The sequence below is a fragment of the Nerophis lumbriciformis genome, linkage group LG13 (genome assembly GCF_033978685.3).
Source record: "Nerophis lumbriciformis linkage group LG13, RoL_Nlum_v2.1, whole genome shotgun sequence".
Classification (NCBI taxonomy): Eukaryota; Metazoa; Chordata; class Actinopteri; order Syngnathiformes; family Syngnathidae; genus Nerophis; species Nerophis lumbriciformis.
The window spans coordinates 195,503-211,840 of NC_084560.2; the positions used below are offsets into that span (position 1 = coordinate 195,503).

The 16,338-nt window shown below is 40.2% G+C and overlaps 2 protein-coding genes across 2 annotated transcripts in view; both read right to left on the bottom strand.

Annotated features, from left to right (window-relative positions):
• Nucleotides 1–16,338, bottom strand: part of LOC133613919 (uncharacterized) — a 123,603-nt gene that overhangs the window by 26,686 nt on the left and 80,579 nt on the right. The gene's annotated exons all lie outside the window — the stretch shown is intronic.
• LOC140679315 (uncharacterized) lies at nucleotides 4,783–7,160 on the bottom strand. The gene is made up of 2 exons (XM_072914387.1): nucleotides 6,442–7,160; nucleotides 4,783–4,868 (listed from the first exon to the last, which is right to left on the bottom strand). The coding sequence occupies exons 1-2, from the start codon at nucleotides 7,007–7,009 to the stop codon at nucleotides 4,783–4,785; spliced, it is 654 nt and encodes a 217-aa protein (XP_072770488.1). The 5' UTR covers nucleotides 7,010–7,160.

The window sequence follows — 16,338 nt, forward strand, 5'->3', positions numbered from 1 at the left end:
TCCATTGTCACCAGACCCGGCCATAACCAATCTGGCGCCCTAGGCAAGATTTTAGGTGGCGCCCCCCCCCCCACATCGGCAGTGAAGTGTATATACTCACAAGAAACTGAATAGCTTTGTCTTTGACCTTTTTTTTTTTTTACTTACAACTATACCTAATATATAAAGGGGTGGAAAAGTGACTATTACCTGCAGGGCAAACATTAGCTAACCAGAAGGCAATAACAATGTAAACAAAAAACACCTGCTTAAAATATCTAATACAAATGTCCCAGAGGAATGTAGGTGGGAGTACTGTAATTACCTAACGTTACATTATTATTTTCCATAACAATTTAGCCCCCTCCACAATATTAACCCGACGTTAAAACAGAACTAGCTATTTATTGATTAGCAATTGCCGACTCATGTAACATTAGCTTAATGCTAAAAAGCCAGGTTACTATCACATTCTGTAACAGACAAATAATTTCATGTAGGCTAACGTTACCTACATGCTACCTCTGTCTTTTCTCGTTTCTCCTCCTCTTCTTTTCTCTTTTTTCTTCCCTGGGCACCTGACAGTTTTGGCCGTTTTGACATCTTGTGTTGATTTTTTGATGTGGTGACGTCCAAAAAGAGTCATGATATGGGAAGGGAGGGGGCGCACCGTGCGGGGGGGGAATGTTGTAACAAATAATATTTCTATTAAATAGGCTTTACTTTGCATTTTAATTAACGTGGGATTATTTTTTGTATTTAGAAATAATAGTACCACCTTTTTTTCTCTTTTTTTTTTTTTTTTCTCTCCAACATTTGTGGCACTTGCGTGGCGCCCCCTTATGGACGGCGCCCTTAGCATTTGCCTATGCGGCCTATGCCACGGGCCGGCCCTGATTGTCACTCACCACAGTATGCGGTATACCATGTCTAGCAAATATAGATTTGACATGCGTGATCACACAGTTTGATGATGTGCTTGATAGCAAAGCCATTTCAGGGAAATTAGAATAGTAGTCAATTACAACAACATACTCTTTGCCCTTCAAATAAAACAAGTCCATTCCCACTTTCTGGCATGGTGCAGTAAGAACTTCAGGCAATATCATGGGTTCTTTGGTTTGTTTGTTTCTGTATTTTTGACATGTTGAACATCTGCCAATCATGTTGTCAATGTCTTTGTTGATTCCAGGCCAGTATACAGTGTCGCGTGCTCGTCTCTTGCACTTTTCAATCCCTAGATGACCTTCATGGATTCTTTGTAGTATATCCTGCCTCAATGTTTGTGGAATGACTATTCGGTTTCGCTTCAGTAAAAGTCCATCCACAACACTTAGTTCACCTCTAACATGGAAGAACCGTGGGCTGGAACGTGGAGGCCATCCATTCTGCATGTTGGTAATAACACGCTGCAACTCTTCATCTTTTGCCGTTTCCTCAGCAATTTGTTGTGATTTTATGTCTGACACTGGAAGTGTAGCTGACACCATATTCACATGGTTTTGTACATCCTCTTCAGTAGCACTGACGCTGTTTTCCATTTGGTGCTCTTGAGAGTGCATCAGCCAGTATCAAGTGCTTTCCAGGTGTGTAGATGAGCTGAAAATCATATGGCTGCATCTTCATCATGAAACGTTGTATTCGTGGTGTCATGTCATTCAAGTTTTTCTTGATGATGGAAACTAGTGGGCGATGGTCTGTTTCTACAGTGAAGGTAGGGAGACCATAAACATAGTTGTGGAAGCTCTGCAGGCCATATGCTAACCCTAGACATTCCTTTTCTATTTGAGCATACCTACATTCAGCCTGTGTCATGGATCGTGATGCATAGGCTACTGGTTTCCAGTGTTCATCATCAGCCTGTAGTAAAACTCCACCCAGTCCATCTTTTGAAGCATCTGTTGACACCTTTGTTTTCTTTGTAGGGTCGAAGAACGTCAGCACAGGTGCAGTAGTGAGTGTTTCCTTCAGTCTCTGCCACTCATTCTCGTGCCTGGACGTCCACTTGAACTCTGTGTCATTGTGAAGGAGTTCACGAATGCAGGATGTTTTCACAGCAAGGTTTGGGATGAATTTGCCAATACAGTTGACCACGCCCAATATACGCTGTACACCTGTCTTGTCTGTGGGACTCGGCATTCTTTGTATGGCGTGTATTTTTTCATCATCAGGTTGAACGCCATGTGCACTGAGCTTTTCTCCCAGAAAAATGATCTCTGACACTCCAAACTGACACTTCTTTTTGTTTGATTTGAGTCCATATTGTTGTACTCTTTCCAACACTTTGGTCAGCCTTTCGTTGTGTTCTTTTGCTGTTCTTCCCCACACAGCAATGTCGTCGATGTACGCTCGCACGCCTTCCAAGCCTTCAATGATATGTTCCATTGCTCCATGGAATATTTCTGATGCAGATTTGATCCCAAATGGTAGGCGTTGGAAGCAGTAGCGACCAAAAGGCGTGTTGAAAGTGCAGTATTTGCTACTGTTTTCGTCTAGTTTGATTTGCCAAAAGCCATTTGACGCATCCAATTTTGAGAAATATTTTGCCCCAGCCATCTCACTGGCTATTTCTTCACGTTTTGGTATTTGGTAGTGCTCACGTTTTATGTTTTCATTCAAGTCTTTTGGATCCATGCATATTCTTAGATCGCCGTTTTTCTTTTTCACACAGACCATGGAGTTTACCCAATCTGTTGGTTCCTCGATTTTCTTTATTACACCCAGTGTTGTCATCCGGTCCAGTTCCTTTTTGAGACGCTCTTTAAGTGCTGCTGGAACTCTTGGCGCTGCATGGACAACTGGACGTGCCTGCTCTTTAAGCTGTGTTTTGTATGTGAAAGGTAAAGCACCAAAACCAGTGAACACACCAGCGTAGTTCTGCACTATTGAATCAGTTTCAATTTTTTGAGCGCTCACATCTGTGTTCACAAGATACACTCTTTTCACCAGTCCTAAAACTTCACATGCTTTGTCACCCAATATTGACTCACGTTCTTCAGTGACAACTGAAAATAGCAGGTAGTGCACTTTTCCTTTTACAGTGACTCTCAATTTGCATGTGCCCAGACTGTCAATGCTACGACCATTGTAGTCTTTCAGTACAACTGTTGTTTTGTGGATTTTCGGTTTTTCTCTCAATTCCTTGATCAAGTTTGCCTTTCCACCATGTAACCCATATTTAAATTACCCATTGAAAATGCGCATACAGTGCAACGACTTTTATTGTGGAGGGTTACTTCCTGCCGCTCACTTCCTTTTAAGGAAGTGCTGCTCACTTTACCACCCCCTCCCGTCTGCTGTGGCTGCGGTGCTGTGAGACGCGCTTGAGAAGAAACTTGCAAAATCTTCTCATTCTGACACTTTGCAAACTTCTTAATTAGGTGAGTCTTTGGCCATGGCATAATCAATGGAATTCCACACTCACAATCATGTGTCATGTCGCCAATATTATTTTAGCATTTGTTTTAGCATAGGCGCTAACCGCTGCCATTCGGGCGTGCATGGTATGTTGTTTTGCCTCGATTACTCAGGTAATTATGTTTTCTTTTCTTCTGATCATTCAGCCGATTTATAGGCAACAGTTTAGTTTAGCAAAGTGGCAAAGGGCTTTGCACTGCTAATATGCTTTAGCCACTTTGTGGATGCGAATCAGATGGAACGCAGGTGCGTGTATTTAGGTTGTTGCGCAACACTTTAATTTAACTTTGCTTGATTGTTTATCAACTTTGAATGTTTGGACAAGTACTTGAATATGAATTATGATACATTGACTTTCTAATAATGAAACTAGGTTATATAAGTGCACTTGTAATTTAATTTGTAACTGAACTTGTAATTTAACTTGTAATTGAATTTGTAAATTAATTTGTAATTGAATATGTAATTGCTCTATGATTGAGTTTTATCAATTTAGATAAGAAATCATGATCTGTATTAGAAATGTATTATGAATGTTCATTTTAATGAGTTAATGACTCATGATTGTATATTAATCAACATGGTTAATTATGTCATATCAATTGGTTTATTAGTACAACAAATTAGTCATTCGGGACAATTGAATGCTTACATTATGCTTTCAAGCAGGCACGTGCACACATAAGGCCCTATGGGTGCTTGAGCCCCTGCCCTTTTTTGCCTCGTCTTAAAAAGTGCCCTCTGCCTGTGTGTGTGTGTGTGTGTGTGTGTGTGTGTGTGTTTTTTGTTTTTGTTTTTTTTCTTTAAACAACATTAATAAATTCCTGTCAGGGATGTAAAAAAAACAAAAAAAAACAACAAAAAAAACAGCGGTACAAAAACTCCACGTTTTCTTGTTATACCGGGTTGTTTGAGCCCGCCGCTTCCGCCAGAGAGAGAGAGAGAGAGAGAGAGAGGGCGAGTGAGTGAGTAAGTGAGAGGAGAGAGAGCCAACTTATTGTGTTGCCACTTATTCAGCATCTAATATGGGTAATATTTCAGAAAAACGCTGTATTATTCTATTTTTCAATGTGTCAGCTTCTGTTTTTGCCGGACATCGGAGCACGGCGCATCAATTCCGCACAGAGCAGAGCGGATCGTGCGGGACAGGAAGTAGTGTACAAAATACAAAATAAAACACCGAGTTAATTTTCAAAATAAAATGCACTGTGTTTATGGCGGATCACATTTCTCTCACAGTAGAGGTTTAGATATAAAGTTTATTGTGACTTTGCTATTACTGTGTGGGTTAACAAAATAATAATATTAATAACGATTCCAGTGTCCACTGCCACAGTAGAGAGGTCTTTTTCTAAACTGAAGCTGGTCAAAAACTCACTCAGAGGCCTATGCACAGAAGAGAGGCTGTCTGATCTCCTTCTCCTCTCCATTGAAAAAGATGTAGTCATAAATCACAATGATGTGATCAACATCTACAGGGACATGGCCCCCAGAAGGTTGCTGCTTTAAGGCCCCCAGAAGGTTTGGTTACTGATTGTGCACTGATTTCACAGCATTTCATGGAAGCCCTGAATTTACATTGAGGAGCATATTTGGGTATGGGTGGCCTCCATCCTACAGCCCTCTACTGGCCCCTGGTCCATATTTTTGGCCCTGTATTGCATTTCAGTTGTTTAGTCTGAGCATTAAGTGAGAAAGACCATAAGTTACAACTTGATGGTGTTTTCATCAAGTTAAGGGAAGAAGGACAGATTTTCTCATTGAAGTTTTTTCCATTTGGGTATTTATTTTTGTATTTTTTTTCAAAGTTCATGTTGCACTGTTCAATGTTCAATATTAAAGTGCTTATCTGTAACAATAAATAGCCTAATAATAAACCAGTGTTTTGTTGCTTTTCATGTCTTCCAAGCCTATGATAATGTGAATTAACTCATTATGACAATAATTTGTTGACACAAAAGAAATGGCAATCACTTTTACCTACAAAGGACACACAGCTAAGTAGTTAGCTTCCTATTAGCAAATTTAATTTTACATTAATTTCCATATTGTGTAAAGGACCAAAAAAAAAATGTCCTGCCCTTTTCTGACTTTGAGCCCCTGCCCCTCTATAATCATGTGCACGTCCCTGCTTTCAAGTACATATATAATGTACTTTGCTAGTGAAGAGGTAACTAGGTTACTCACTTTGTTTTTTTTGGACTTTTAGGTCAGGTTTTTTTTACGGGAAGGAATACCCGTTGACCCAAACAACCTGAGCTTCCTATCCACCTTCAAACTCAACTCAACAAATGGCGAGCTAAACACCTACGCGGTAGGACAAGCATTTTTTTCTCCTCCGCCGCGAACCTTTTTGGATTACTTTTGTTTTTGAACTGAACTTTTGGACTGACGCAAAAGAGTTTGCGTACCTTTTTGAACTGAACTGTGAACTGGTTCCGAGAAGGCAGAAGGACTGCATCTTGTATTTTTGTTTTGGGCATTATTTTTATTTTTTTCTATTGTGTCATCTGTGTCATTTATATTTGTGTGTTAATACATTTAATGCAGTCAAAAGCAAGATAACTAGTTGTCGTCATCTTTCATACCTCAGGCTCCTAGACGAACCATCTTCTGTTACACGGTTTATACTTTTAACCCGCCTAGCCCATGTAAGCGTTACAACCAGTATCTAGTTTCATGTTAACTCGAGTTCCATTTATTTGTAGCGGTGCAATCCACTTGTCTTTTTCAACAGGATTGACTACTTCTTCAGTTTTATTTTCACTGTTCACTAGGCCAACAAAGAATGTTTCACCCAGATCAGTGTCCTCCACTACATTGACAGATTTGTCCTTTTTAGCGCATGGTTTTCCTTTAGCAAAACATTGTTTGGCAAAGTGATTTTTTCCATAGCATTTGGAACACTGCCTACCAAATGCTGGACACTGCTTTGGCTTGTGCTGCGATCCACAGCGCTTGCATTGGAACATGACGTCACTCTTCTGCTGTGCAGGCTGCGACTTGTCGACTTCCATCCCCTTGACACGACATGCACGTTGTCACCTCCCACGCTGATGGCTGCGGTGGACGCCATTTCACCAAACGTCTTGACGTGCATCTGTGACAATTCTGCTGCATGACAAATTTGAATGGCATTCTCCAACGACAATTCTGTCTCTCTCAACAGTCTTTCTCTGACTTTTTTGTCTTCTATGCCACATACAATCTGGTCCCTTATCATAGAGTCCTTCAGTGTAGCAAAGTTGCAAGTTTGTGCTTTCAGCCTCAAATCAGTCACAAAACTGTCAAAACTTTCTCCATGAGCTTGCACTCTTGAACGGAACACATATCTCTCATATGTCTCATTCTTCTTGGGAGAGCAATGAGCATCAAACTTTTCAATGACAACATCCAACTTGTTTTTTTCATCTGGATTGTCAAACACAAAAGTGTTGTAAACTTCAATGGCATGTGGGCCTGCTATTGTAAGCAGTAACGCTACCTTCCTTGCATCCGGCTTATCCTGCAGTGCCATGGCCGCCATGTACAGCTGGAACTGCTGCTTGAAGGTGCGCCAATTGCTGTCGACATTTCCACTCAGCCTCAGCTTTTCAGGTGGCTTCAAATCCATGTCGCTTTTCACAATACACCACTTCAATGTTCGTTCACTCCTGGTACCATGTTATGTTATTGTTTTAAATAACACATCGTTGGATGACTTGTAGAACTGTCTTTTAATCACGATCACATATTACAAACGCTACTTCAACACTCGTGCGTACAAGGTGTGTACCGCTCTAAAGAGTTCTACCTGACACATCCTATATATTGGTTCCTAGTCATTTGTAGACTCTTACTACCACCATGTGGTCAAACACTATCATTACAGTGTCATGCGCAGAAGACTCAAAGCTTTGTAGTAAATCAGGAGCGTGATCACTTTTTGATTTTCTACATTTATTTTGCATTATTGACTTTTTTAAAACTGTTGTTTGTAATAAAATGATTAATTTTATTATTTTGTTGTAATTGTTTCACTAACTAAAATTATGTATATATTGCCAAAAGTCACCAGTAGATGGCAGTACAGTATTGTAAAGTCCTACATATAGTACCATTGAAATGTTGCTGGTCATATTAATAAAACACAAAATCCTTTATTTTTGACAAAATACCTCTAGTAGTGATACAAATGTGCTCTGGCAAAATAATCATATTTCCTTTGTTTGGCTTGAAAGAAGCTATGAAAATAAACAGGACAAAAAATGAGTACATCGGGTTTTTTTAAAAGTTCTCAGGAAGAAAAAAAGGTTGTAGATGATGTGAAAGGACCAAATCCTCTGTTTAAGAATAATACGAATAATAATAATCAATGTTATTTATAAGGTGCCTTTCTAGAGACGATACAAACATTACAACATTGAACAATATAAAACAGAAAATGTCAGTTTAGACAAGAAACAAGAAATAGGTGAAATGAAAGTGAATAAGCATTCTGGAATAAGTGTGTTCTTGATTTGAAAAGGCTAAATGAGTCCATATTGTGGAAGTCTTGCTGTTCCAAAAATATGGAGGGTCAAATGGCACAACATTAAACAAATAAATACATCTTTAAATAATTACCTAAATGTGATAATTCATTACAAATGGAATTAAATACATAAATGTATTTTATCTTTCAAACTCAGCCATCAAAGTCAGTGGGCGGGTCCTAACATCTGATTGGTTCCACCGACCAGAGAGAATAGCGGTTGATATCTTCGTCCAAAAGTGAGTAAATTGTGACATCTTTGTAATTGTTTTAGACGTAAGTTTGCTTGTTAACTGTATGTGGTATATAAGGTCCTGTCCTGTGCCCATATTTGGTGTTTTGCACTTCCTCGTGCTGTTCACAGGCTTCCACACCAGCTGCCTGATATGCAACCAGGACACACCTGTACCATGTTGCCAATCAGTCTCTTATTTCAGTCCAGATTGTCAACTAGACAGCGTCGGATCATTGCTTCGCATAAGTGTGATGTTTCCGGTACAAAATAAGTTCCGTCTCTTGTGCATTTACTTCTGCACTCGCCTTCTTTTGTTTTCCTTCACTCCTATTGTGGTTGATTTTTCTGTTCTTTCATCCCCTCCATGTGAGTATTTTCTCTGCATCTTTGGGGTCACGTCGATAAGCTGCATTCCAGCTCCTGACAGAAATAACTGTATTACATTCCTCTACTTTATTTGATACATGCGGGTCAGCATAGGTCTTACTTCTACATGTTGCACATCTACAAGCAACTCCCAAAAAGTATTTAAAAGTTTGTCCTTCAAAGACGTCACGTTTTCAAATACTTTTAAAGTTTCCAAAGATATGAAGATATGACGGTGCGAGGTTGTGGATAATCTTGAAAGTAAGAATGATCTTAAATTGGCTACGGTCTTTGACGAGGAGCCAGTGGAGTTCCTGCAAGACCAGGGTGATGTGCTGGACTAAGGGGGTTCTGGTGAGTATCCGGCTAGGGGAGTTGAAGGATTCAAGGAACTTTGTTTAAGACAAATAAGATGGTAGGAAAACTAATAACCAAGGTTCTGGATTTAGCCCAATGAGTACCACATAAAAGTATAGGCATGGGTCATTAAAGCATCATTTAATACAGCCAAACTTCCCTCTCCCACCAGCTTGGACCCAGAATTGGATTCAAAAAGACCCCTTACAGGCAGTACACCAGACAAATGGACCCACTTCAGGGACGTAGTAACAGCGACTGCACAAGCTGTGTTTGGCAAGAAGCAGATAATTAATCAAGACTAGTTTGATCAGTACAACATGGCTGTAGGCGCAATTTGATGAAAAAAGAAGGGCCTATATTGACCTGTGGATCCCGCCATGACAGATTCAAAGACTGTCAAGCCAAAGTCCAAAGAGAGCTTTGCTCTATGCAATACATTTGGTGGGAGTCAAAAGCTGAGGAAATCCAGCGTTACGCAGACTCTATCAACTTCAAAATGCTCTTCAGCCGTCTCAAAGTCATCTTCGGTCCAGCCAAAGGGGGCACTGCATACCCTCTCTCTGTTGATGCATCCACCAAATTAAAGAGCAAATCTTGGATCAGTGGGCGTTGGGAAGAACTCGTTAGTCAGTTCCTCAACAGACCACCTTCTGTTGACCAAGAGGCATTACAACAGATACCACAGAAGCCAACTAAGGCGTGCCTGTACCTCCCTCCTACTGGGGGAAAGTGAGAACTGCCATGGACCAGACACGCTGTGGTAAAGCAGCAGTTCAGAATGGCATACCTGCCGAAGTGTACAAAGCCTTAGGACCCACAGCCTTCAAGGCATTTCACGACATCCTGTTAACCATTTGGGACAAAGGAGATACGTAGCCTGACCTTGGAGATACCACCATTGTCATATTATGTTTAAAAAAATGACAGAAATTCAGACTGTGGTAACTACAGAGATATATCGCTTCTCTCTATCGATGGAAAGATTCAAGCTTGTGTCCTGCTAAAATAGACTAACAGATGGCATTCATGAGAATCACAATGTGGTTTCTGTCTGGGCAGGAGCACTGTTGACCTGGTATTTGCGATATGCCAACTCCCAGAAAAGTGTATTGAGCAACAGATGGACCTGTAGGTCTTTGTTGAACTAACCAAGGATTTTGACATTGTGAATCGTTAGGCACTCTGGTCTATGTTGGCAAAATTGGGTGGCCCAGAAAAGTTCACAATAATGATAAGTCTCTCTCACGATGACATGATTGGTCAGGTTCTCTCAAACGGGGACTATACTGGCAGCTTTGGGATCAGTAATGGTGTCAACCGTCAACCTCTTCTTCATGTAAGTCATCCCCCATGCTGTCAAGGGCGTCTACTTCAGATAACAAGACGGATCCGTGTTTGATCTGAGATGTTTTGCTGCAAAGACAAAAGAAAAAAATCATCTTCAAGGCTCTTTCGCTGATGACAATGCGCTTCATGGCTCACAAGGAGGACCATCTCCAAGTCATTAACGACCGTTGTGAGACATGACATCAGACCAGTGATGTTCTCGTGGGTCATGCAGCTCTTTGAGGCATCTGTGCTTAAAGTCTTTATCAATAAATCTGTATACAATAGGGGCCTAGATCTTCTTGCAAAATAACACATTTCGAGTCCTCAGTATCAGCCAATCTGGGTCATGGCACCAATTGAAAGAATAGACTTTTATTTTTGTTAAAACACCACAAAGAATCAGACCATTAGTCCTAAAAAACAGACATTTTATTCTACAAGGTCACATGCAAAGGATACAGCGCTGGTTTGAATCTGCTAGTACAAACAAAAATGTCTATCTTACAAAAGGTGTGCATAATTATATTGTACAAGTAGTATGACGGCTGGCACCACCATGGTGGAGACTTGTGTTGGAGACAGCAAGCCTGTGAAAGGGCACACTGAACCATAACATCATAATCACTTCTTAAATGTTAGCAGAAGTTTGGAGGTAGCGGGGGTGTATATTGTAGCGTCCCGGAAGAGTTAGTGCTGCATGGGATTCTGGGTATTTGTTCTGTTGTGTTTATGTTGTGTTACTGTGCGGATGTTCTCCCAAAATGTGTTCGTCATTCTTGTTTGGTGTAGATTCACAGCGTGGTGTATATTTCTAACAATGTTAAAGTTGCTATACAGCCACTCTGTGTAAACTGTATCGCTGTTGATGAAGTATGCTTTGCATTTACATGTGTGTGCTACCAAAGCTGCTCACATCTTGTAACTGTGCGGGCACATTGTTCGAAGGGATGAAAAGCGGACCTGACATCAGCTTGTAGAGGACGTTAAAAGCAGTGCCTGTAATGCACGTCCCCAAGACTGTGGAATACGAGATATAATGACTGATGAACACTTTTGTTCGATAATGAGAGTTGCCTCAGCTCAAAGCCTGAGCCCCGACATTAATGAACTAGCATCCAAGAAAAGATGCCAGGTATCTGGCTTGGGCACATCAGATTAGATCAGTGTGTTGCAAACTGAGCAGTTTAAAGTCCTGAATGGTTGGTTTATTCATTATTTTACCGGTATTTTCAAATGTATTAGCCTGTGGAAAAAGTTAATGTTTATATGTACCTCAGAAGGCTGCAAATAGAAAAGAAGCATTACATTTTTATTTAAATTGTATTTGATATGCCATTGATATTTTTTAATTATCATTATTATTATTTGAAACTGGATTTTGCATGTCACTATAAAGTTATATAAGCCTTGCTTGTTCAATATATAATGCAAAACTTGTTTGGGTCCCTATTAAAAGGTTAATTTGTTCAACCTTGGCCCGCGGCTTTGTTCACTTTTACATTTTGGCCCACTCTGTATTTGAGTTTGACACCCCTGGTTTACATGTACTTAAAATAACAAGTTAATGTATGAATCGGCCTGAAAACAAACACACTGCTGTTTACAACATTATTCACAGGAAAAGAAAACCACTTTGTACAAGGGGTGGGCAAAATGGCCTAAAATCTATATTGCCATACATTCCCTTCTGCCAGAATGCAGCTGGGATAGGCTCCAGCGCCCCCTGTGATTTTATTGTCAGTTACTGATGTATAAACTTGGAAAAATATGAGGTTGTTTACAGTGTAAATCTGTATTCTGTATCGTTGTCTCTGCTATGGCGCCATCTTGTGGTCAAGTTTGCTCACTGCGAGTGCTGTGGGTTGAAAGTGTATTTCCTTTTGCTTCGTGCCTTGAACCCCAAGTATGGTTACGTCATTTATCTCGCCAAGCAACGTTTGTAAGTGTAACCGGGGATTTCCACTGGATGTGGAATAGCGGCGCCACGGCGACAGACTCGTTCCATTTATTGTTTTGAAGTCAACATGTCAGTTTCCACCGCCTGACTTCTATATTTAGTGGTCGACACAACAAGACGGTTCAATTGAGCTAAAATCTGCTCGTGTGGGACAAGAAGTCATGCATAAACACAAAATAAATGATCCAGTTTACTTTCAAAGTAGAATATTCTGTTTAAGGCGGATGGTATTCTACACTTTGAAAATACCTAATGGAAATGAAGTCCACTTGTCAAAAGGTTTTCAGACCTAATTTCACCTCCTTGACACAAATAGACAAAGACATGCTGATTCTAAAAGGCCCAAAATGAAAGAATCATACAACAGGCATATCCCCCGGCAGCCATATGGGGGCATGTGTCAAGTACCAGCTGATACGAGGACTTGAATAACAATCATTCTCCTACAGTTTCAAAGCAATGTGTACATTAAAATTCAGCGTTGTATTAAAATGACTAGTTCCATCTCCAACATGAACACTAACACTACTAATACTACTGTACACAGGAAAACGTGTGGAGGAGAATTGCAAGTAGCCGAAACAAAGATTGAAAATGACTGACAAAAGGCTCACTTTGTTCATGTACCGTATTTTTCAGACTATAAGGCGCACATAAAATCCTTTCATTTTCTCAAAACTCGACAGTGCGCCTTATAGTCCGGTGCGCCTAATGTACGGCATAATTCTGGTTGTGCTTACCGACCTTGAAGCAATTTTATTTAGTACAAGGTGTATTGATAAGTGTGACCAGTAGATGGTAGTCACACATAAGAGATACCTGTAGACTGCAATATGACGCCATTAAACAACAAAACTTTTTATGTCCCATTGAAAATAAAGAACCTTACAAACACAAAAATCTGTCAAAATGTTTTAGTACGACTTTGAAGCCGCATCACTTGATGGATTGTCGGACCATTACGGCTACCGTAGTCAGAGATACAAGTATTACTATGATGTGTGTATAAGGACCACAAAATGGCACCCATTAGCAGACATATTATCTGGCGTTTTGTTTCACGATATTATGCAAAACCAACTTTTCTTACCTTCTGGTACCTGCTGATGTGTATTTGAGATCTGCATAAGTCCTGAAAATTTGCACTGTAGTCCGTGCTGATTCCGTAGTCGATAAGCTTCTTCTTTTCCTCTATCTTCTTGTTATGGGACATTCACCCTCTGCTGTTGCCATTTCTAATATAAAGTAGTGTAAAATGATGTCAGTAAAGCACTAAAACATACCGGTGTAGTGAGTTTACATTATTCACCCAAGGAACTTTGTCATGACTTGGACTGTGGAGTTTTTGTTTTCCCAAGATGCAAGAGAATTTGGATCGGACATGGCTTGAAGGTGGGTACATGATTTATTTAACACTATAATTACAAAGAAAGGATCAAACAAAAAGCGCGCACAGGGGCGGAGGTACAAAACTAGACTATAAAACACAAAACTTGCACATTGGCAGAAACTATGAACAATTAAACAAAATACTAACTGTGGCTTAATAAACAAACTTACTGTGGCATGGGATCGTGAACAGGGCTTGAAACGCGAGGATAGCAGGGTGAGAAAGGCTATGACTCCAGGACGAACAACAGAAAATGAAAAGCTTAAATAACACAGACATGATTAACAACAGGTGCGTGACTCAAAACAGGTGAGTGGCATGACAAGTGAAACTAATGGGTAACTATGGTGACAAAACAAAACAAAAGTGCACAAAAAGTCCAAAAATAAAACCTGATCACACAGACATGACAAACTTTAGTTATTAGAGACTTCCGGTCAGACGGTTTTTCACGGGACACATTTCCAATGTTGTTGTTGCACTAGTGAGCCACGGATGAGGAGATGCTGCTCCGTTGTTGATTGAAGTAAAGTCTAAATGTCATTAAAACAGTTAGCTCCATCTTTTGACACTTCTTACACACCCGTCCTTGCACGCTACACCGCTACAACAAAGATGACGGGGAGAAGACGCTGTCGAAGGTGAGCCACGTAAATAAGACCGCCCCCAAAATGACGCATCCGGAAGCGACTGTCAGAAAGTGTAGGTATATATGTATTTACATATTGTTGCTCATTAGCGCATTAATTTCAAAAACACATCACAATGTTCTTTTTTTTTTAAACAAGATTACTGAATATTACACACTACAGAATTCATGAGAGCCAACAAACAAACAAAAAACATCACCTACTGTACAAGGTCTGCTGTGACTATGACACAGACTGATATAATCTTGTTATATTCCCATTTAGATAAACAGTTATTCATAATCGTCGCACAGAAGAGGGGGGTGAAGCCAAGCATCTTTTTGTGTCGTTCGCCGGGTCTAAATTGGCTGTCAAACGGTACCAACTTGTCAAAGTACATCTTCATCCTTCTACTATCCAGGTGAGAGGCATGATTCATGATCTGGAATAATCTTTCACCAGCACCGAGGCTAGGAAGGCGCTCACCAGCCGGTGATGTCAACATAGACACACAAGCAATAAATAGTTTGTCTGCGTTAGCACTTATAATAACAATATCATTAATACTTGGTTGCTATTCAAGCCACGAAATGCAAATGGAGTATTGTTGGCACTTTTTGGATGGTTATAGAGGACCTCCCATTGGCTCCATTGCAAGTGGACTTTTATTTACAAACCCCGTTTCCATATGATTTGGGAAATTGTGTTAGATATAAATATAAACGGAATACAATGATTTGCAAATCATTTTCAACCCATATTCAGTTGAATATGCTACAAAGACAACATATTTGATGTTCGAACTGATAAGCTTTTTTTTTTTTGCAAATAATCATTAACTTTAGAATTTGATGCCTGCAACACGTGACAAAGAAGTTGGGAAAGGTGGCAATAAATACTGATAAAGTTGAGGAATGCTCATCAAACACTTATTTGGAACATCCCACAGGTGTGCAGGCTAATTGGGAACAGGTGGGTGCCATGATTGGGTATAAAAACAGCTTCCCAAAAAATGCTCAGTCTTTCACAAGAAAGGATGGGGCGAGGTACACCACTTTTTCCACAACTGCGTGAGCAAATAGTCAAATAGTTAAAGAACAACGATTCTCAAAGTGCAATTGCAAGAAATTTAGGGATTTCAACATCTACGCTCCATAATATCATCAAAGGGTTCAGAGAATCTGGAGAAATCACTCCACATAAGCGACATGGCCGGAAACCAACATTGAATGACCGTGACCTTCGATCCCTCAGACGGCACTGTATCAAAAACCGACATCAATCTCTAAAGGATATCACCACATGGGCTCAGGAACACTTCAGAAAACCACTGTCACTAAATACAGTTGGTCGCTACATCTGTAAGTGCGAGTCAAAGCTCTACTATGCAAAGCGAAAGCCATGTATCAACAACATCCAGAAACGGCACCGGCTTCTCTGGGCCCGAGATCATCTAAGATGGACTCATGCAAAGTGGAAAAGTGTTCTGTGGTCTGACGAGTCCACATTTCAAATTGTTTTTGGAAATATTCGACATCGTGTCATCCAGACCAAAGGGGAAGCGAACCATCCAGACTGTTATCGACGCAAAGTTCAAAAGCCAGCATGTGTGATGGTTTGGGGGTGTATTAGTGCCCAAGGGATGGGTAACTTACACATCTGTGAAGGCACCATTAATGCTGAAAGGTACATACAGGTTTTGGAACAACAAATGCTGCCATCTAAGTGCCGTCTTTTTCATGGACGCCCCTGCTTATTTCAGCAAGACAATGCCAAGCCACATTCAGCACGTGTTACAACAGCATGGCTTCGTAAAAAAAGAGTTGGGGTACTTTCCTGGTCCACCTGCATTCCAGACCTGTCTCCCATCAAAAATGTGTGGCGCATCATGAAGCGTAAAATACGACAGCGGAGACCCCAGACTGTTGAACGACTGAAACTCTACATAAAACAATAGGAAACAATTCCACTTTTAAAGCTTCAACAATTAGTTTCCTCAGTTCCCAATCGTTTATTGACTGTTGTTAAAAGAAAAGGTGATGTAACACAGTGGTGAACATGCCCTTTCCCAACTACTTTGGCACGTGTTGCAGTCATGACATTCTAAGTTAATTATTATTTGCAAAAAATAAAATAAAATATATGAGTTTTAACATCAAATAT

Bases quoted from the DNA above. Each gene is read 5' to 3' on its own strand.
- LOC140679315 (XM_072914387.1), bottom strand. From the start codon at position 7,009: ATGGATTTGAAGCCACCTGAAAAGCTGAGGCTGAGTGGAAATGTCGAC. The intron at 4,869-6,441 runs GTGACAACGTGC...ATGTCCCTGTAG, and splicing joins CGCAGCCATCAGCGTGGGAG to ATGTTGATCACATCATTGTG.